Source organism: Anabrus simplex, chromosome 1, assembly GCF_040414725.1.
Source record: "Anabrus simplex isolate iqAnaSimp1 chromosome 1, ASM4041472v1, whole genome shotgun sequence".
In the NCBI taxonomy this organism is placed as follows: Eukaryota; Metazoa; Arthropoda; class Insecta; order Orthoptera; family Tettigoniidae; genus Anabrus; species Anabrus simplex.
Genome location: NC_090265.1, coordinates 189,405,942 through 189,426,039, shown reverse-complemented (window position 1 = coordinate 189,426,039; position 20,098 = coordinate 189,405,942). Strand labels below are relative to the sequence as shown.

The following is a 20,098-nucleotide window of genomic DNA, read 5'->3' as shown; positions in this document are numbered from 1 at the left end:
TCCATCTTTTTGCATTCTTTCCTTTCTTCAATTTCTTCAATTTCAGATGGCATTTCATGACCAACAAGTTGTGGTCAGAGTCCACGTCTGCTCCTGGGAAAGTTTTGCAATCCAACACCTGGTTTCTGAATCTCTGCCTAATCATAATGAAGTCTATTTGATACCTTCCAGTGTCTCCAGGTCTCGTCCACGTATACAGCCGTCGTTTGTGGTGTTTGAACCAAGTATTGGCGAGGACTAAATTATGGTCAGTGCAGAATTCAACCAGCCGACTTCCTCTTTCGTTCCTTTGTCCCAATCCAAATTCTCCTACTGTGCTACCTTCTCTTCCTTGGCCTACCACTGCGTTCCAGTCTCCCATCACAATTAGATTCTCGTCACCTTTGACATATTGTATTAAATCTTCTATCTCCTCATATATTCTTTCAATTTCTTCTTCATCCGCTGAACTAGTAGGCATATAGACCTGCACTATTGTGGTGGGCATTGGTTTGGTGTCTATCTTGGCGACAATAATTCTTTCACTATGCTGGTCGTAGTAGCTTATCCGCTGCCCTATTTTCTTATTCATTATTAAACCAACTCCTGCATTACCCCTGTTTGATTTCGTGTTGATAATTCGGTAATCGCCTGACCAAAAATCCTGTTCTTCCTGCCAACGTACTTCACTTATACCAACTACATCTAACTTTAGCCTATCCATCTCCCTTTTCAGATTCTCTAACCTACCACAACGATTCAAACTTCTAACATTCCACGCTCCGACTCGCAGAATGTCAGTATCCATCTTCCTGATGATCGCCCCCTCTCGTGTAGTCCCCACCCGGAGATCCGAATGGGGGACTAGTTTACCTCCGGAATATTTTACCCGGGAGGAAGCCATCATCAGTACATCATTCATACAGAGCGAGCTGCATGTCCTCGGGAGGTGGTTACGGCTGTAGTTTCCCGTTGCTTTCAGCCGTGTAGCAGTATCAACACAGCTAAGCCATGTTGAGTATTATTACAAGGCCGTATCAGTCAATCATCTAGACTGCCGCCCTTGCAACTACCGAAAGGCTGCTACCCCCCTTTCGATGAACCATTCGTTAGTCTGGTCTCTCAACAGATACCCATCCGGTATGGTTGCACCTGCGGCTCGGCTATCTGCATCATTGGGACACGCAAGCCTCCCCACCGCGGCAAGGTCACATGGTTCGCAGAGGAGGATAAACCCCATATCTGTGGAAATAGAAAATATTTTAATAGGTTTAGACTGCATTGCTGATACAAATATAATCATTGAAAGGATGAAATCAGCAATGCCTGCTCATCATGACAGGAGGTAATCAATCCTCATAAACAAACTTCACAGCACATTCTGTCTCTGTAGTAGGCCATTGTAAAATGCTGTCGTAAAAGTGTTCATGTTCCATCAGGTAAGGTTTTAAGGCATTTAGGTTGCGTATCTTCTTGATATTGATGGGCACCTAAAACAAACAATAACAAAGAATAATGTAGGGCTCAGACCAGGTACTTCCTTCCGTGAGTAAGAAATACAACCTACTTTTATCCTTGCATTCCGAATAATATTACATGTGTCAGTTTGTTTGTCTGCCACTCCTCGTTTCCTTTTAGATACAGGTTCATCTTCTGAATTTTCAGATATATCACTCCGATTGTAAAAACACTGCACTAACCAAAATAAACACTTTTTGAATCAGTTGCTCACAAAACTATGAACATGCAATTCCAGAAACACAACAAGGACAATAAAACCAGCTGAACAGCTGGCTATTCTGGATTCAGAGCAGCACCACCAACCGGAAAGGTGCGGCACATCACAAAATGTACCAGAAGTTTGCTGCAGAAACAAGCCAAGCAGTGTCACTTAACTGGTTTCTGAACTAAATACAAAATTCAACGTAATGCCTGACCATTATAGGAGGGCGTTTCTTGACTGGTTTCAGTAGCAAAATGTGCGTATACCCTCTTAGTAACATATTCTGCCATTAACCCATTTTTTCATTTTTTGGCACTTGACTGCTTTCTGAAATAATAGATTCAATTTAGATTTATTTATTATTTGTATATCGTATGGCATATATACATATATACAGAAACAAGAAAGCAAGTACATTATATTTTAATGTCCAAAGATGTTATCCATTCTAGAGCCTCTGTATTGGCCTCTACAAAATCAAACCAATCTCCAGGGTAGGCTCGTCTGCTACACTCCTTTACAATATGTTCGATGGTTTGAAAAGGAGCACCACAGTCACACGCGGGGGATTGTATCTTTCCCCATGTATACAGGGACGCAGCACAGGCAGCATGACCACATCGAATCCTATTAAGGATGGTCCAAGTTCTTCTTGGGAGATCAGACCTCGAATTAGGTGGGAAGAAAGGCCAGAGATGTTCACCTATCTTCTAAAGATCTCCCAGCAAATATGCAAACTGTACAAAGATTCAATTTAGAGATTGCCTAAAAGACAAAGTATACTTAATATCAACTGATATTGTGTAACAGAGAAAGATACATAGAAGTCTGTTGAAAGTTAAAGCAAATCACCGAAGGTTTCTTAAAGTACTTATTGATGATTTCGAAGCAGAAAGTCCAATATGAATACTCAAGGGTTTTGGCAGGTGGAATGCCTTGCAAAACTCAACAGATTTTTTTAGGTATCACGCCCCTACTCCCGATTAGCAAGCACATGACTTTGATCCTTTTTAGTGTGTGTATTCTTCCTTGTAAAAAGGAACTGTAGGTTTGTATATTTTCTTCTTCTCACGATCAACATCATTGGGTTGACTCACGGAGGATTTGAAGCAAACTGTTGGCAATTGAAATAAAAAACTTGTAGGTTCCACCTTGTTCAATACAAATACACTTGTTAGATGGTTTTTACAACATAAATTTTATTGCAGAACTAGTTTTGGCGCTCATTTAGGCACCATCATCTGCTGCATAATAAGTCAAGGAAAACTTGGAGATATAACAATATAAAACAACATATTGATATAATTAACTCCTTAATATCTATCTAATGTTAAGTTTAAAAACTCTAATTTACAACAAGATAACCCTTGTGAGTCAAAAATGTAAAATCTCATCTGTGAGTGATGAGTTGTTTTCAGTATTCTGTGATGGCTATTATTCTATACACTCATAAATATAGAGTTCAAATACAATCTTAAAATTGAAAAATTACGGCTGAATCAAGTCCTATAATGTTAAAATGTTCATTTCACAGATGCATTGCTAGCCGTTTGTTGGATAAAAAACTTGTTGTGTTCATTAAATTGCTAAAATGTGCCGTCTTCTGAAGTTTGTTGATGTGTGGAAACATAGTTATTATGTTGTATATCTATTGGTTGGAACTGTGATTATTTGCCCGCTGGCAAAGACCACCCACAGTTGAAGAGGGTCGTCAAGTGTAATAGGCAGGTATCTATCCAGACCATCACACAGGAATTCCAAACTGCATCAGGATCCACTCTAAGTACTATAAAAGTTCGGCAGGAGGTGAGAAAACTTGGATTTCATGGTTGAGCGGCTGCCCATAAGCCACCATCACGAGGTCAATGCTAAACAACGCCTCGCTTGGTGTAAGGAGCGTGAACATTGGACGATTGAACAGTGGAAAAACGTTGTGTGGAGTGACAAATCATGGTAATTGCAGGATTTGGGTATGGCGAATGCCCGGTGAATGTCATCTGCCAGCGTGTGTAATGCCAACAGTAAAATTCAGAGGTGGTGGTGTTATGGTGTGGTCATGCTTTTCATGGAGGGGGCTTGCACCCCTTGTTGTTTTGCTTGGCACTATCACAGCACAGGCCTGCATTGTTTTAAGCACCTTCTTGCTTCCCACTGTTGAAGAGCACTTCGGGGATGGCGATTGCATCTTTCAACATAATTGAGCACCTGTTCATAATGCACGGCCTGTGGCAGAGTGGTTACATGACAATAACATCCCTGTCATGGACTGGCCTGCACAAGAGTTCCAACCTGAATCCTATAGAACACCTTTGGGATGTTTTGGAATGCTGACTTTGTGCCAGGCCTCACCGACCGACATCGCTACCTCTCCTCAGTGCAGCGCTCCGTGAAGAATGGGCTGCCATTCCCCATGCAACGTATGCCTGCGAGAGTGGAAGCTGTCATCAAGGCAAAGGGTGGGCCAACACCATATTGAATTCCAGCATTACTGATGGAGGGCGCCACAAACTTGTACGTCATGTTCAGCCAGGTGTCCGGATACTTTCGATCATGTAGTGTATCAACTGTAATCTTTTTCATTGTTGAACTTATTTCTTGGTTGGTAGTAATGGTTGGATAAGAGTCATCTAGGGCAATTCCTTTGGGATCGGTAATTATGGTAGGATAGTGATTCTGTACGCAGTCATTACTGGTTGAGTATTGGTAAGAAAAGTATTCTTCAAGGTCTCGGATTGAAATTTTACATTGCAGTTGGTTGTTACTTAAGACAGTGTGAATTGCTTCCCTCCTTTGGTTATAGTAAAAGGACTGGCTAAGTTAATACAAGGAATTTACTTTCCTCTTTTCCCTATCCCTCTTTGTGTGCCGTTCGGGATTTGTGGACTGTGAGAACTTTCTCTGGATATTAAAGTTCTTTTGTTTTTCCTTAGCTCGTTGAATCTTGTGGCAGGGTGCCTTGGTCTGGGGAAAGAATCTATTGCGTTAGCCAAATATCTTCCAAAATTGTGAACTAAGTCTGAGAAAGTGGTGATATCAATATCATCTTTGAATTTATTTTTCCATTCTGTGATAGTGAGCTTGAACTCCTGTAGGTTTTTGTTAAGATGTTGTGGACTTTGCTCTGTTATATCAAGGGGAGGGACCAAACAGATTTTTTCAAATGATTGCGTTGTTTGTGATCCGTTTTCTGCAGTTCCAGTACATTTCTGTCGTGTTACAATAATTTCTCTATAAATTTGGGGGTGAGATTTACTTATGTGAATATTTATTCCTCTCTGACCACAGAAGTATCTGTCACAGTGGGGGCATTGCATCAAGCTGGGTCTAAGATCAGACTGGCTGGTAGAAGACAGTGAGATTGAGATTGAGCTTAAAGGTTATTATCTCATACTACACTTGTAAATGTAAAGTTTAATTCTTGGTTAATATTGCGGTTACCTTCTCAAGATGTCTTGGTATTGAACTAGGGCAGCATTACATACACAAACTACTACACTACCAACCACAGCAGAAATGTGCAAATGTGAATGCATCCCTCCACATTAGATTAGCGTTAGGGGTGGTGGTTATTGTTTTAAGAGGAGTACATCAGCATTAGGAAGGGCATTTGGCCTTAAAACAGGACAGTGCCCACAATCTCTCCCCCTCTCCCCCCCAGGTTGCAAGTAAAAGCTACAGAAGAAGACAAAGAAGATTCTGTATTCTAACAGAGAATTTATGTTATCTAACTTGGGTGATATGTGTACAGTATGTGACATGGATTTTGCATTGTATGTAAGGTGGTTACTACAGGATAGAGAGGGCAGTGTGGAACAAGTTCTGTAAAAGAGCTGATACTAATGTTCATGTAAACTCCCAAGAATCTGTAACTATTATAAAATAAGAGTGAAAACATATCTCTTCCATATTGTAAAATGTATAGATTTTAACACTGAAAGCTTTTATGGTACCGGTACTTGACAGTGTTACCAAACTTACAAATTTATCATTTATAGCAATCAATAGTTACTCTTCATCCGCCACTGAAAACATAGCAGCTCCCCACCGGATTGTCCTGGGTGTGATTCCTAACTCTACCATGAATTTAACATTGTTGTAAGGGATGGAACTCGGCTTTGAACTGAATTGCCGGTTTTGACCAACTTGGAACAGGTTCTGTATTGTTTCTCCCTTGAACTCCACACAAATGTCAGAATGGTATTCAGGTCCTGAATGTTCATTTTCCTATAGTATTCCTAATAAATTGCAAATACACTTAATATTTCTGACACATTGGTATATGAGATCATTCTGCAATGGAAGCATGAACCATTCACTTGTGCCTAAAGAGACTTGAAGGCTCTGCTTGTGAGGTGTTTGTGACAGTCACAGGATTGAGTGGTCTGCAGTTGTTTCTACTGATTTGTGCTAATCTCTTTTGCATCGCCTTTTCTGTCCAACCTGTCTTGAGTTACTCTTGTTCTCTTCCATAGCCATTGGTTTTATATTTGGAAGACCTAGAGCATTGAATTTTCTTGATTTTCGAGATCCTTCCATTTCTTTATCCAATATCGTTGGACTTCCGGGATGCCCTTAGTGGGTATCCTTTTTGTAGATTGTGTAGTGCGCTGAGGAAAGAATGACCTGCATGCACCTCATTCATTCATTTGTTTGTTCATTCATTCATTCATTCATTCATTCATTCATTCATTCATTCATTCATCATCATACCTGATAGAGTGGTGTTGGACAAGCATCTTCTAGTATATTCTGTCCGAATAGTAAGAGCTACCTGCCACTGTAAATTAAGTATTTATTTAGCTGACTATCAGACCTGGGCATGGTAATTTACATGCTACAATATAACTATGGCATTTTGAGATTCAGAGTTTGAGTTTTAACAGTTAACAGCAGCTATACTTGTGAAAGTACTGTAGTTTTCCCAATTTTTCTTGCTTCTTTTTCTCTTACGCAAATTCTGGTATAGTTTGTTATCTCAAATCTTAGAGCATCTAATCAATCCTATCACAAATTACAAACCTTTTAGAGGTCCTACTACATTCTGTGATTTCTCAATTTTTCACCAGGCAAATGTACCTTAATATTAAAGACACGGCCGCTTCCTTCCCACTCCCAGCCCATCATCACATAAGCCCTATCTTTGTTGGTGCAAAATAAAACAAGTTGTAAGAAAAAGAAAAAAAAGTGGGAACTGAGAGGATATTGTTTCTAGCTTTGCATCATCATCATCAAGAACAGTGTCTGACACACTTTGCATCTTCTTTTTTATAGGTACCTCAGTGAATTTGTTGCTGATTCTGTATGTTGTGATGAAACAATCTTTACAATTTTCTTGAAGTCCCCATCAATTTGAAAGTAATAAGTAACAGAAATCTTGCAGTTCCTGTGCTTTTCACTGCACTTCTGGCAAATTGGAAGGGTCTTTTTACTACAAACCTCGTTTAAGTTGCTTGTATACTGTGATCATTTATTGTAATCAGCATCACCCAAAACTCGTTAAAAAGGGTTCGTTAGTATCTTGATTTCTTTTGCTTTTACAGTTTTTCCCATGTTTGTTTGATGCTTCTTGTTAGAATTCCTTTTCAGTTTCCGCTCCTTCTGGTCCCTTCTGGTGTCTTTCCTGCCTGCAGCATCTTTATTAAGTACAGTAAGCTGTATGGGAAAAGCATTATTACCCTATTCAGAAGGCCATGTATGGTTATCTTGTACACATGATAAACTTGTTCCTTCTTCAGGAGTAACCTTCAGATATGCTTTTCCTTGGAGGAACATCAGAATCTGCGTGATCTGATTCAGAAGTTGTGTGGTTGTAAGATGAATCTGTGTAGAGTCCTCTGAATTGATGTCTAGGAATCCGTGTAGAGTCCTCTGAATTGATGTCTAGAACGAACTTCCATTTTTGCCCTTGAACGTGAAAGAAAATAACATTAAGCCGTTTGTGAAGAAATGTTGATTATTATATTCACATAGAATTTAACAAGTGAGTGAAAATGAATTTGCATACATTTGGAGGCTACAGAGTTAGTTACAAATAGAAAATTGCAGAGGGGTTTAGTAAATATGTGGACGCTTGTAGACTGAACTCTGAAAGGTGTAACAGTCTATAATTATGTATGTATGTATGTATGTATGTATGTATGTATGTATGTATGTATGTATGTATGTATGTATGGATGTACGTACATATGTATGATATCCTTAAAAGCATTTTATACGGACCTGTGGCACCATTCCTACAAAGGTCTTGAAAATCTGTGTTCAAGTGAGCTTCCTTAGGATTGATTTGTGATGAAGGTCTTAGCTCTTGTTCAATTTAGTTATCTTAATCGGTCTCCAAAAGGTACTTCTGTTCCTGCCCTAAAACGTGAAAGAACAACAAACTTCAAGCGACTTGTGAAAGAACGTTAATAACTGAATGCATTCAAAATTTAATGAACAAATAAAATAAATTTGCAGTGTCGGAATCACTTTCAAGGCACTGGCTATACAGCCCTGTGACATCATCTTGAAAATCATCATTAACATCGATCTAAGATAAAGGACCCATCTGCTTTGAAAAATACAAAGCTTGACAGTAAATGCAATTGAAAAGGAAAATTTCAGGAATTGAGAAGGTACAAATTACATCATAATGGAGTATAAATTTTCGGTAAGACAACACTCTTATACTCAATTATGATGATCACTACCATTCCAATCTCTGCTTTTGCTATAGACTATTTTTCAAATGATATCAATTTGCATAACATTTTTGAAATAATTATAAGCTCATAAAATCTCATTGCATATCACAAAAGAAAGACAAAAATAGTATAACATGTTTACCGTCTAAAACTGCAAATGAAGGCTGACATGGCTGTGGTGTGGACTATATTGCATCCATTATTCTCTGAGCATGATTCATGTTTTAGTCAAAAGTGATATAGTATAACACTTTGCAAAACCCACATCGTATACTGCCAAATGGAACCGCTGCTCTGCAGGTGTGAACAGTATGGATAACTAACATTGGCTCATTTGACTCTGGTCTTTATTGCTAATATGCACCACAAAATAAACAGGCCAGCCACAACGTATGAATCAGATGCCTCCACCTACTGTAGACAACAAATGCACCCCGCACATGGTTCTGTTCGTCAGACACAACAAGCTTCACGTTGCTAGTGTTGGTGGATTATTATCTGGAAAACATGCTCTCTGATGATTAAGGGGATAGTTGTGAAACAGACACTGTGAAACCAGAGTTGGGTTGAATTGTCTTCATATTCACTCACAGAATATTCTTAGACAGGAGTCTGTGTCAGGGGACAAATTGACTTGTTTTTCAATCATAAGTTTTCATTTCCATAGATTGCACGAGAGGTTTCATATATGCAAGTAATCACTTAAATCTGTATACACACATATAGAAAAGACTATGCAGATTCAGAATCTGACATAACCTCCTTTTGTAAAAAACTCACATACTTTTTCATGTGCAGTAGCAATTTGATTACTTCTTCGCAGTTTTAATCCCGACCTCATTCCTATGGTTAAGATTACTGTTGTTCCCTGAATCGTAAAATATTCCAGTATCTTAAAATATTTTATACGCTTTAATTTTAATTATGCTTTTTGTACCAATCTTGTGATTTTTATTCATGATAAAATTATGAAAATGATGAAAAAAGTGATATAAGAGAGGCTGAAATGATCATGTAAGAGTTTGAGATGTAATAAGTTTAAAAGAATTTGGGTCTCAGGACAGACCATCTATAATATAGCAGTTTGTAAAAATATAGTTTCCCCTTTTCCTTTTCTTTTGTTTTCATGTTCTTGATCACCTTTCTCTGTTCCTTCTACTGTCACTGATGTGTCATTGTGTGTGTTCATATCTGTCTCCTTAGCTTACTGTCTCTGATGTATTAATCACTTTTACTATATTGGAATCTTCTAATACCGTTTTTCATAGGTATTGATGGTGTTGGCAGGAGAAGATTGGGAAAAGGTTCTGAGACAACCTGATTCAAGTGCTATGCATCTTTTAGAACCTGCATCCTTAACAGTCAGTGTAGAAAAGTGCTTAGTGAAGCATGACCCTACACTTCCAAATTTGAAGATTGTGGGGAGACTGCCATCTATCACATTTACTGTGGAAGGTATAAATAGTTTTTACATGCTTTTTTCCCCCCGTAGCATATATATTTATTACTTATCGATTGAATTGTGTAATGTGTTTCTACTTTCCTTTCAGAAAACCGTTTGGTATCGTTGATGACACTATACCATAGTGTTCCATTTCCTAATTTAAACAGCAATTCTCAGGTAAGTGACTTAAGACAAACAAATAAACTGCATATAAAGCACTACCTATTGAAAGAGTTGTTAGAATGTTGATTTTTTTATTTGAAGTGACCAGTTAACTAATATTACCTTTTAAAATAGAACAAAATTGTTCATTAACCATCTTTATTAATGAAGGGCTTCATACATACTTTTTTACGAAGGTGAGATGGATAGATCGAATCACGAATGAAGAGATACTGAATCGAATTGGTGAGAGGAGATTGATTTGGCTAAATTTGACTAGAAGAAGAGATAGAATGATAGGACACATCTTAAGACACCCAGGACTTGTTCAGTTAGTTTTTGAAGGAAGTGTAGGTGGTAAGAACGGTAGGGGTAGACCAAGGTATGAATATGACAAACAGATTAGAGCAGATGTAGGATGCAATAGTTACGTAGAAATGAAAAGGTTAGCACAGGATAGGGTGGCATGGAGGGCTGCATCAAACCAGTCTATGGACTGATGACTCAAACACACATGCTTATCACTTACTATATAGCCCAGTTTGAAAATTATTAGATACAAGCATAAATCTATAGTGTTTAAGCTGTGACAAGGTGTGTTAATATTATTAACCATTTAATTGTTTAACATCTGGAATAATAGGATACAATGGCAATACAAACTACACACTGGATAATTGGTGACTTTCCGCCAATGCTGGAACAATTGTTCACTTTCATGCCCGAAGAAATTACTGGCTTGGTGTTAAAGAAGTTGAAAAGCAAAGTCTGAAGGTTATCTTCTTCATGAAAAGAGTATCCTTGCATATTGTTCGATAAAGAACTGAAGAGGGGGCAAGATCAGGAGAATAGTGAGGGTGTGGAAGAACCTCCTGACTAAGCTCCTGTATAACTGTTTTTGTAATGTTAGCAGCATGTGGGCATGCATTATCATGCAGTAACAACACTTGATATCATTCCAGTCTTTTTTTTTTTTTTGCGTTCTGGTTGAAAGGCATCTCAATTGTTGCCATAAATGTCAGCAGTGCCGGTTACAATTCCGGGAAGCAATTAAACCATTTTTGTACTCTACTCTCTCCAATAACATTGTCCCCATACACAGTTCAAATGATTTGAGTCGCCTCAGCTGCTGTAGCTCCTCCGTTAAACTTGAATGGAAGAATATGTGCCTCAGCTGCTTTAGCTCCTCTGTTAAACTTGAATGGAGGAATATGTCAAATATGTTTTTTTTTTTTGCAACTTGGCACTCCATTTTCGACAGTTCTTTCAATGCTTCACGTTCCTCAGAGCAGCACAATTCAAAATGTATCCTCAAGCACTGCAATGACACTTGAAATGACAACTGACGAACGATGAACAGGTTCCTAGCTATCTCGGTGGCACCAACTTTTATCCAAATGCTACCAATATCTGCATCAACCAAATTTATATACAAGAGGAGGGCTCTTATACTTTTGGCTATTTCATTTACAGTTGTGCTCCTTGGCACACTTATGGTTGAAGTAAATGGTAATGCATTTAACAAAATTGGACAGCAGAAATCCATGAGAGAATCTTAAGTATATCTGCTGTCACAAATACCTCCAGAGCAGGCTTGTCTTATGCTTGGAAGACAAACTTTTGAACAGATACTGAATATCCAACACATTATCAAAAAGTGCAGAAAATTAAATGTTAAAGTCTTTATGTGTTTCACTGATTTCAATATAGGCCTCCGCTACATGTAATAACCGTGTGCCTGTGTAGGTGTGCTAAGGGATGAGCCCAACTTGGCACACTGTGGAAAAATGCTAGCAAGTAAGAATGAGTTAGCTGGAAAACTTTATAATTTCCAATAATGGATCAATTATATTGAAACCTTGTGTCATAAGTTGGATGTGGCTATTGGTGTTTGTCTTGAGCAGACCTCTGGGGAGGTACCTATGTGGCTAGTTCCACGGCTGTATATATGGCTAGATCTATTCCGTGGATCCAAGGTGAACATTGATACCTCTGTTCATTGGGGGTATTTCCAGGACTTTGTTCACCACTATCGGAACGCACGACATATTTTTACACACAGTTCTAAGGAGTAAACGCTGAATGCTTTTTCATCTCTCATAACATTAGTACGTAGATCTTCCTTCCTAGTGTCTGTAGCATGTATACTATAAAGATCTTTGCCATCTTTTAAGTTCTGCAGTTTGTGCTGAGTAAAGAAAGAGGCCACTTTCTCATGTGTTCTGTCGTGCTAAGTTTTCTGCAGTCTTTTTGATACCTATTTCCCACAACACCCACTGTTGCAGCAGATTCATGACCCTCCAGCCAGGTTGTGAGATGCTGGCACCAGACTCACATTTGCGTGACTTCCAAGCCACATTGGGATTGTGGGAAATAAACTTGTGGATCAAGCTGCAAAGAAAGTGGTACTTTTACCACCAAGACCTATGGAAATACCTGCTAGGGATATTTGTTCTCAGCTATGCTGAACCATCTGGACATCCTTAGAGATAGAATGGGTAGCTATCCGAACTCCCAACAAGCTTAGAGCGATTAAGAAGACAACTGTCATGTGGCAGTCTTCTTTCTGGCTCTCACAGAGAAAGGTCATAGTTTTGTAAAGCTAAGGATGTCATGAAAGATCTATGCACTTGCACCTCCTAAAGAGGGAAGATCTCTTGGTGTGTAACTGAGTAAGTAAAGAAACAATGAAAGTAGTGGTATTTCACTGGCAATGTTGCCATCCTCACAGAGTGCTCTGATCTCTCTGACCTTTCATCCTGTAGAGATACTCAAATTCATACTAGCCGATGACTAGAATAGTGCTGATCTTGTCATTAGCTTTGCACGTGAGAATGAGTAAGAATACACCAATATGTCCATCATGAATACATTCTTTAAGAAACATCCTGAACGAAAATGGACGTGGAGGAGCCCTAACTTCAGTGCAAAAAATGAGATTGACTTTATTCTGTCGAATAGACCGCATATTGTAAAAGACGTATCAGTGTTAAACCGATTCAGCACTGGGAGTGATCACCGTCTTGTGAGAGCAAGAGTTGAACTTAATGTAAGATATGAAAGGAACAAACTCATAAGAAGAAAGAGCAACAGAATCAATCTCAAAAACCTAGAAAACAATTCGGAATCATTCCGGGCAGCTCTTCAAAGTAAGTACCATGTAACTAAGGCTGAAGATCTAGCAGAAATGATTGTTTCGTGTGCTCAAGAAATCGGGGGCATATGTAAGGAAAGTGACCAACCAAAGAAATTCAGTGACAAAACTAAAACCCTGCTAAAGCGAAGGAGAGAAAAGAAAATTCAGACTGATCGTGACATGATAGAATATTCTGAAATATGTAAGGCAGTACGAAGAGAAATGAAAACTGACTTACAGAAATTCAGGGAAGACACTTTAAGAACAAGCTTAGAGAGCAAGACGAGTTTCAAGACAGCCAAACGAAAACTCATAATCGGTAAAAAGCAGCTAATTGCTCTAGATGGAAATGATGGTCGAATTACTGAAAAGGAGGAAGTTTTGAAATTCATCAGAGACTTTTATTGCAATCTGTATAGCAAACCAAAGGAAGCCCTGAATGGACCTAAACTAAATGATATATCTAATGTTCCAGATATTCTCCCTTCGGAAGTCAAGTATGCTTTAGATAGTATGAAAAAGGGAACTGCGCCGGGTGATGATGAGCTTTGTGTGGACATCCTGAAACTCACAGGGGAGGAGACAATAAATCACTTGGCAAAAATATTCACTTCCTGTGTGCACTCGGCTTCAATTCCAACATCATGGAACAAAGCAAAGATCATACTGATACATAAGAAAGGAAATATTCACAGTATCAAAAATTATCGTCCTATCAGCTTGCTCTCTATTTTGTATAAACTTTTTACAAAGATCTTGTTAAATCGAATCAGTTTCATCCTTGACTCAGCCCAACCTATTGAACAAGCAGGTTTCCGTAGTAATTTTAGCACAATAGACCACATACTGACTGTAAGAGAAGTGATAAGCAGAGCAAATGAATATCATTTGCCTCTCTGCATTGCCTTTGTTGATTTTGAAAAGGCATTTGACTCTGTCAGTCATACAGCTGTCATGCAAGCTTTACATGAGCAAGGAGTGGAAGCAGCTTACATCCAAGTGCTCAACAATATCTATGAGACTTCTTCAGCTTTCGTTAATATCGGTAAATCAACCCCAGAATTCCCCATCAACAGAGGTGTCAAACAAGGTGATCCCATCTCCCCGAAACTATTCTCAGCGGTCCTAGAGATGGCTATGTCTAAGCTGAGCTGGGAAGAAAAGGGAATTAGAATTAATGGGAAAAGGCTAAATAACTTGAGATTTGCAGATGATATTGCTTTACTGGCAAACGACTTCGAAGAGCTCCAGACCTTAATTACAGATCTTGCATTAGAATGTCAGTTGATTGGCCTAAGCATAAACCTTTCCAAAACAAAAGTTATGTCCAACGAATGGGTTCAAGCTGGAAATGTGAATATTAAGAACATGCCATTAGAAGAGGTCAGTGATTACATCTACCTTGGCCAGATTATAAATATGACAGGTGATATAAGACCAGAAATCTATAGGCGCATCAAGCTCGGATGGCAAGCATTTGGAAGGAATTCTTCAGTATTAAGATCAAAAATGCCAGCAAATCTGAAGAAAACAGTATTTGACCAATGCATCCTTCCTGTGCTGACTTATGGCTGTGAGACTTGGACTCTGAATGAATTCACAAAAGGGAAACTTCGGACCGCGCAGAGAGCCATGGAAAGGTCAATGCTAGGCTATACAAAGAAAGATAGGAAAAGAGCTGATGACATCCGGTCTGTTACAAAGGTTAAAGACATCTTAGAGAGAGTACGCTCCTTAAAATGGCAGTGGGCTGGCCATGTTGCACGAAGAAATGATGATAGATGGACAAAACTAGTGCTGGAGTGGAGTCCGAGAGAACATCGAAGGCCTAGAGGAAGACCACCGGACAGATGGGACAAAGATATCAAGAAGATCGCTGGTACCACTTGGATGAGATCTGCCCAAGACCGTTCTACTTGGAGAAGACTGTTGAAGGCCTACCTATACCCACGACTTAAAGAGGCCACATCATTTTAATGATTGAAATGGCTGATTGTATTGTATTGTATTGTATATAAATTTCAAGTATTGTGTGTCTTTTTTGGCTTAATAAAATAGTTTTGCTTTATTTTTAAATTCATTTTCGAATTCCCCCATTTAATAGTTTTCTTTTCAATTTTGTTTCTAATTAATTTTTGCAGAGAGGATGGTTACCTAGTTGTACTTCCTTAAGAGAAAAACCACCATGACAATCACCACCCCTCTCAAATTGGGGGAGTATGGGTTGTGACAACCATGGATTCCCTAGCTGAACTTGACATTGTTCCACCTACTTGTGTCAGGTTTTGTGCTTTCAGCTTTCCTATCCAACCTTCCTTGGTCATCACTTGTTCTTTTCCAGCCCCATCTATATTATATTAATTTTCATGCCCTTTTCCTGTTGAAGGACCTCTTCGTTTTTTCCTCTGATTAGTGTTAAGAGGATGGTTGCCTAGTTGAACTTCCTCTTTAAACAATTATCACCCCTAATACCTTCATGCTAGTCTTAATGAGATCTGTCCATTCTGGTGTGGATCTTTCTCTCTTTTCTTCCATTAATTCCAAAATTTGCTTTGGCATCATTTCATTGAATGTATCTTAACCCTATCAATCAATTTTTCTCCATTTTATCACATGCTGTAGCTCTGACATTTAATATTTCCCTCTGTCTTTACTCCGTCTCTCCTCAACTGTCTTGCTTTGCTCTACATAGATTCTCCTCTATTCTTCAGTCTTCCCTATGACTGATCATTGTTTTCTTGAACTCTTATCTCACCCTCTCCCCAAATGATGATATCAGAAATTAACATTGTATTCATACTTCTACCTCCATAAACAGGGTGGCCACCCGTATGGAAAACCGGGGAAACCGGAAAATGTCAGGGAATTCGATAAATGACGGGAAAACCGGGAAATGTCAGGGAATTCAGAAAAAAATCTGGAAATTCGTTCTTCTGCCAGATAAAATTGACATACCGTATATATCCATTAATAGAAGCACATTTTTCAGTTTTTATAACATAATCTAGGGCATGTCCTTTATGCCAGGAATAAATTGTAAAGAAAATTTAATAAACATTAAAAAAATCAAGTGTGATCTCGAATGTGAAGTAACCAATAGCATCAATAGCTATATGGATAGCCTATAGCTAGCAGTAGCAACTATGATTGATCGACTGATCGATCGAACTTTGCTTGCTTGCTTGCTGATGCTTATGGGCTGTGTCTACGACATTTCACCCAGTCAATACTCACTCACTCATGTAAACACACTAGTATAAATGAAAACTTCAGTTCAATAATTGTTGCTTGAGCTTGCAAGTAGAAAAACACAAAACACTGAACTTCACTATATCACATAACAACCCTATTTTGCTAGAGTAGACTGTTGTCATACGGGAAATTTCCAATCTTGCATTCACACTGTGTCTAAAGCTTCACCCACACGAAGAATCCAAAATAGCCCTCACAAGTAATACAATAATATGAGGAATCACTCAAATAGAACCTTCAAAAGCATGAGCAATTCTCACCCTATATTACAGACAGAATTATAACACGATATTGGCTTCATCTAGAAACAAATTTAGCACTCGAATAATCTCGACTGTAGGATTACAGAGCAAACAAGAAACACTGGTAGGAAAAACCTGCTTGAGTCGCTTGAGTTTAGTCATAAGTTTTTTACGGGGGTTAGCATATAAAGAACATTCAAAGAAAATGTGGTTGGAGTCGCCATTACGGATATTTGTACCACACAAACAATTTGTATCCTGCGTTAAATGGAAACGGGATCGATATTGTGGTGTAAGGGCATGATTAAACCGTAACCGAATGATGTTAATAATATGTCGTCTAGTATAAGATCCTCGTATAAACCAAGGTTTAACTAAAAGTGTTGGTTGCAAATGATAATAGAAGTTACCTTTGACTTGTGCAGTCTGGCGGTAGAAATTCTGCCATTCTTGTCTCCCCTCCTGTCGGATAACAACTACATAATCAGAAGCTGGAACCATACTGTTAGTATTCGGAACAGGAAGACGAGAAGCTTGTTTTGCAAGACAATCTGCTTTTTCATTACCCTCAATACCCACATGACCTGGTACCCATACTAAAGTTATGGAAATACCGACGTTGTCAAGCATATAAAGGAGACTCTTGACATTGTATATATACCAATTGTAGGATAACTCATACGAAACCAAAGATTGTAATGCACTCGGTGAATCCGTATAGATTGTAGCTCGCGTATATCCCTGTCGCTGAACAAAAAGTAAAGCTTGCTGTATGGCGAATATCTCCGCCGTAAAAATCGAACAGTCACTAGGCAAACCATATTGTTCTTTAACATTTAGAGAAGGTATATAATAAGCGGAACCAACTCCATTAATGTTCTTTGCCCCATCTGTAAAAATGTTTATGCTTCGTGGAATATGAGAAAATTTCACTCTTTTAACAGGACATATCTCGGTCCCCTGCAGACAAGGAACGTTAGTAGAGCCATTATGCATAGGCCATATTATTTGAGGTTTAAAATAAGAAACCTGATAGGGTAAGGTATAGGGTAGTAAAGTAACACTTGTATTAAGGTACACTGTTTCGACTTCAATGTATTAAAAGCATGAAACAGTACGGGCAATCTGCGTAAACCCTGGCGCCGAACGGAATAATACTCCGAGATTAACTGTAACTTCGGAATTAAAGGATGACTTGTTAAAGAAAACTTTTTAAGTAAATATTTCGTCGCAAGTATTTTTCTACGTACTTGTAAGGGGGCTTCGCAGGCCTCAACTAAAAGTGCATTGGTAGGTGTGGACTTTAAAGCTCCAATACAGGAGCGTATTGCTTTATATTGACAAGTGTTAAGAATATTCAAGTTAGTAGAAGATGCTAGGTCAAAAATATGTGATCCGTAGTCCAATATCGACCTAATAGTGGTTTTGTACAAAGATAGCACCACAACTGAATCTGCCCCCCATTGCCTACGGGTTACAGCCTGTATTACCTGAATATACCGTTCACTCTTCGAACGCAAATATAAAAAATGATGTTTCCATGTAAGTTTTTGATCGATGAATAACCCAAGATATTTATGGTGACTAACCACTGGTATTTCATACTGATCAAAAGCAAGTGGCGATCGGTCATAGGTTCGGTGATGTGTAAATATCATTGCTCGACATTTCGCTATGGAAAGATTTAACCCATGGGCCTCTAACCATGTTATGATTGGGGTTGGCGTATTGGTCTAAAGAAATGTAGATGTCTTCGTAGTTTTAGATAATAGATCCACTGACGCACAAACTATACTAGACAAGCTTAACACTCTAGATCCCCATAACATTAATGATATTACTGAAAAAACCAGCATCATTTTTGACAAAGCCATTCCGACATTAAAGAATGATTACCTCAAAATAGTAAACACACGCTCTAACAAACCAACGAATCACAAGCCTGACCCCGCCCCTACTTCTCCTACGGCCATTCCTTCTTCCCCTCCACCTACATTCCCCTCCACAGCTAATATGAGCCCCAGACGCACTCGCAGTAGAACACAACAAGCCTTCAAACACATCGGCACAAGACTTCCACAACAACTATAGTAAGTACTCTTTCCATACACACACTAGGCATTCCTTCATACACACACTACCGGCATACTTATATCACCTTATCTTTACAGACTACAACAACAAACGTAGACGAGAGAGGTGTTGCCACCAACTACTTCTAAATACAAGCTCGAGACCTGCTGTTTGCTATATTGAAACTTGCCATAGTATTATATCACAAGTTGGGATATATAACACAACAAAATTTCTTCATGACAAAGGCCCATATCAATAAGACGTACACCAGTTTCAGAATGTTCTCGAAGATTACCTTACGCAGCTAAAATCAACATAACTTAGAAGTAAAGGAATTGCACAGAGGACAGAAGAATGGAGTCTATGTAGCATGAATTGAAAATTTTAACAAGTGTCTACCTATACGTACCATTTTAATGTGTTGAAACTTTTTAAATGTTATATATTGTGGCCTGTGTGTTTTAATATGTTTTACATACTCATGTTCTAATTTGTAACTTTTTACCCTGACTACTGATATTTTAATTATATGCTATTGTATACATTTCCATCCTCCATTAGACATCCGGATGCCTAATACAATAACAACTTGTGAATTGTCTAATGGCTAAAACAAATCATGTACTAGCTGATGATGGCCGTTAAAGAGCCAAAACCGGTACTAGTTTAATCTATTAAAATAAATTGTGTATTGAATGGTGGAAAAACACATTTCTTATCTATACTTTGAATCTGTCAATACGGAAAATGAAATTTATAAATAATAATTCGCAGTCCCATGCGCAGCAGTGCTCGAAAAACTGTATACTGGGAAACATTGGCCTGGTCCTCATTGCTGTACCCATTGGTGATTTCTCGATCTGTGACCGCCGGGGTTGCTCTGAACAATGCATGACAGCCTCAGCTGGCCTCTGGCATCAATGAACTGTTTTCGACACATGGCTGGATGATGTCATTGTTTGCTCATTGTTGCACCCCTTTCAACACATACAAGAGCAGCATACAGCCCGTTCTGTCTCAGAGATACTGGTACCAAGGTGCTGTGCCTTCACAATTTAACCTCTATCAAAATTGGAGAGATCAGCTGCTTCCCCTTCTGATGCCAGACACACTACAAACAGCAAACCTCTAGACCCTTATATATACCATGCTACCAGCATGTCATGTGTTACTCTCCATGCATCAGGTGGGCTAAATAATTTCTGTGTTGGGGTGGTCATAAAGCAATGGTTCATTGGTGTAATGTTATCACTTCCATTCTTACTGTTTTTACAATTTCTTCGTTATTTTCCTCTCCCTCCCCAATTTCTTCTTTTCTCTAATTTTTTCTTTCATTCTGCCACTTCCATATGGTGTTTCTTTCTGCTTTATCTTTCCTAATTTCTCTCATTTCTCTTAAAC

At 38.6% G+C, this 20,098-nt stretch overlaps 1 protein-coding gene across 1 annotated transcript in view; it reads left to right on the top strand.

Moving 5' to 3' along the window:
- LOC136885511 (intermembrane lipid transfer protein Vps13) overlaps positions 1-20,098 on the top strand; it is a 1,358,975-nt gene that overhangs the window by 350,680 nt on the left and 988,197 nt on the right. The window contains exons 14-15 of the mRNA XM_067158109.2: positions 9,654-9,840; positions 9,936-10,006. Of these exons, the coding sequence (XP_067014210.2) occupies positions 9,654-9,840; positions 9,936-10,006 (258 nt within the window). The remainder of the gene's footprint in view (positions 1-9,653; positions 9,841-9,935; positions 10,007-20,098) is intronic.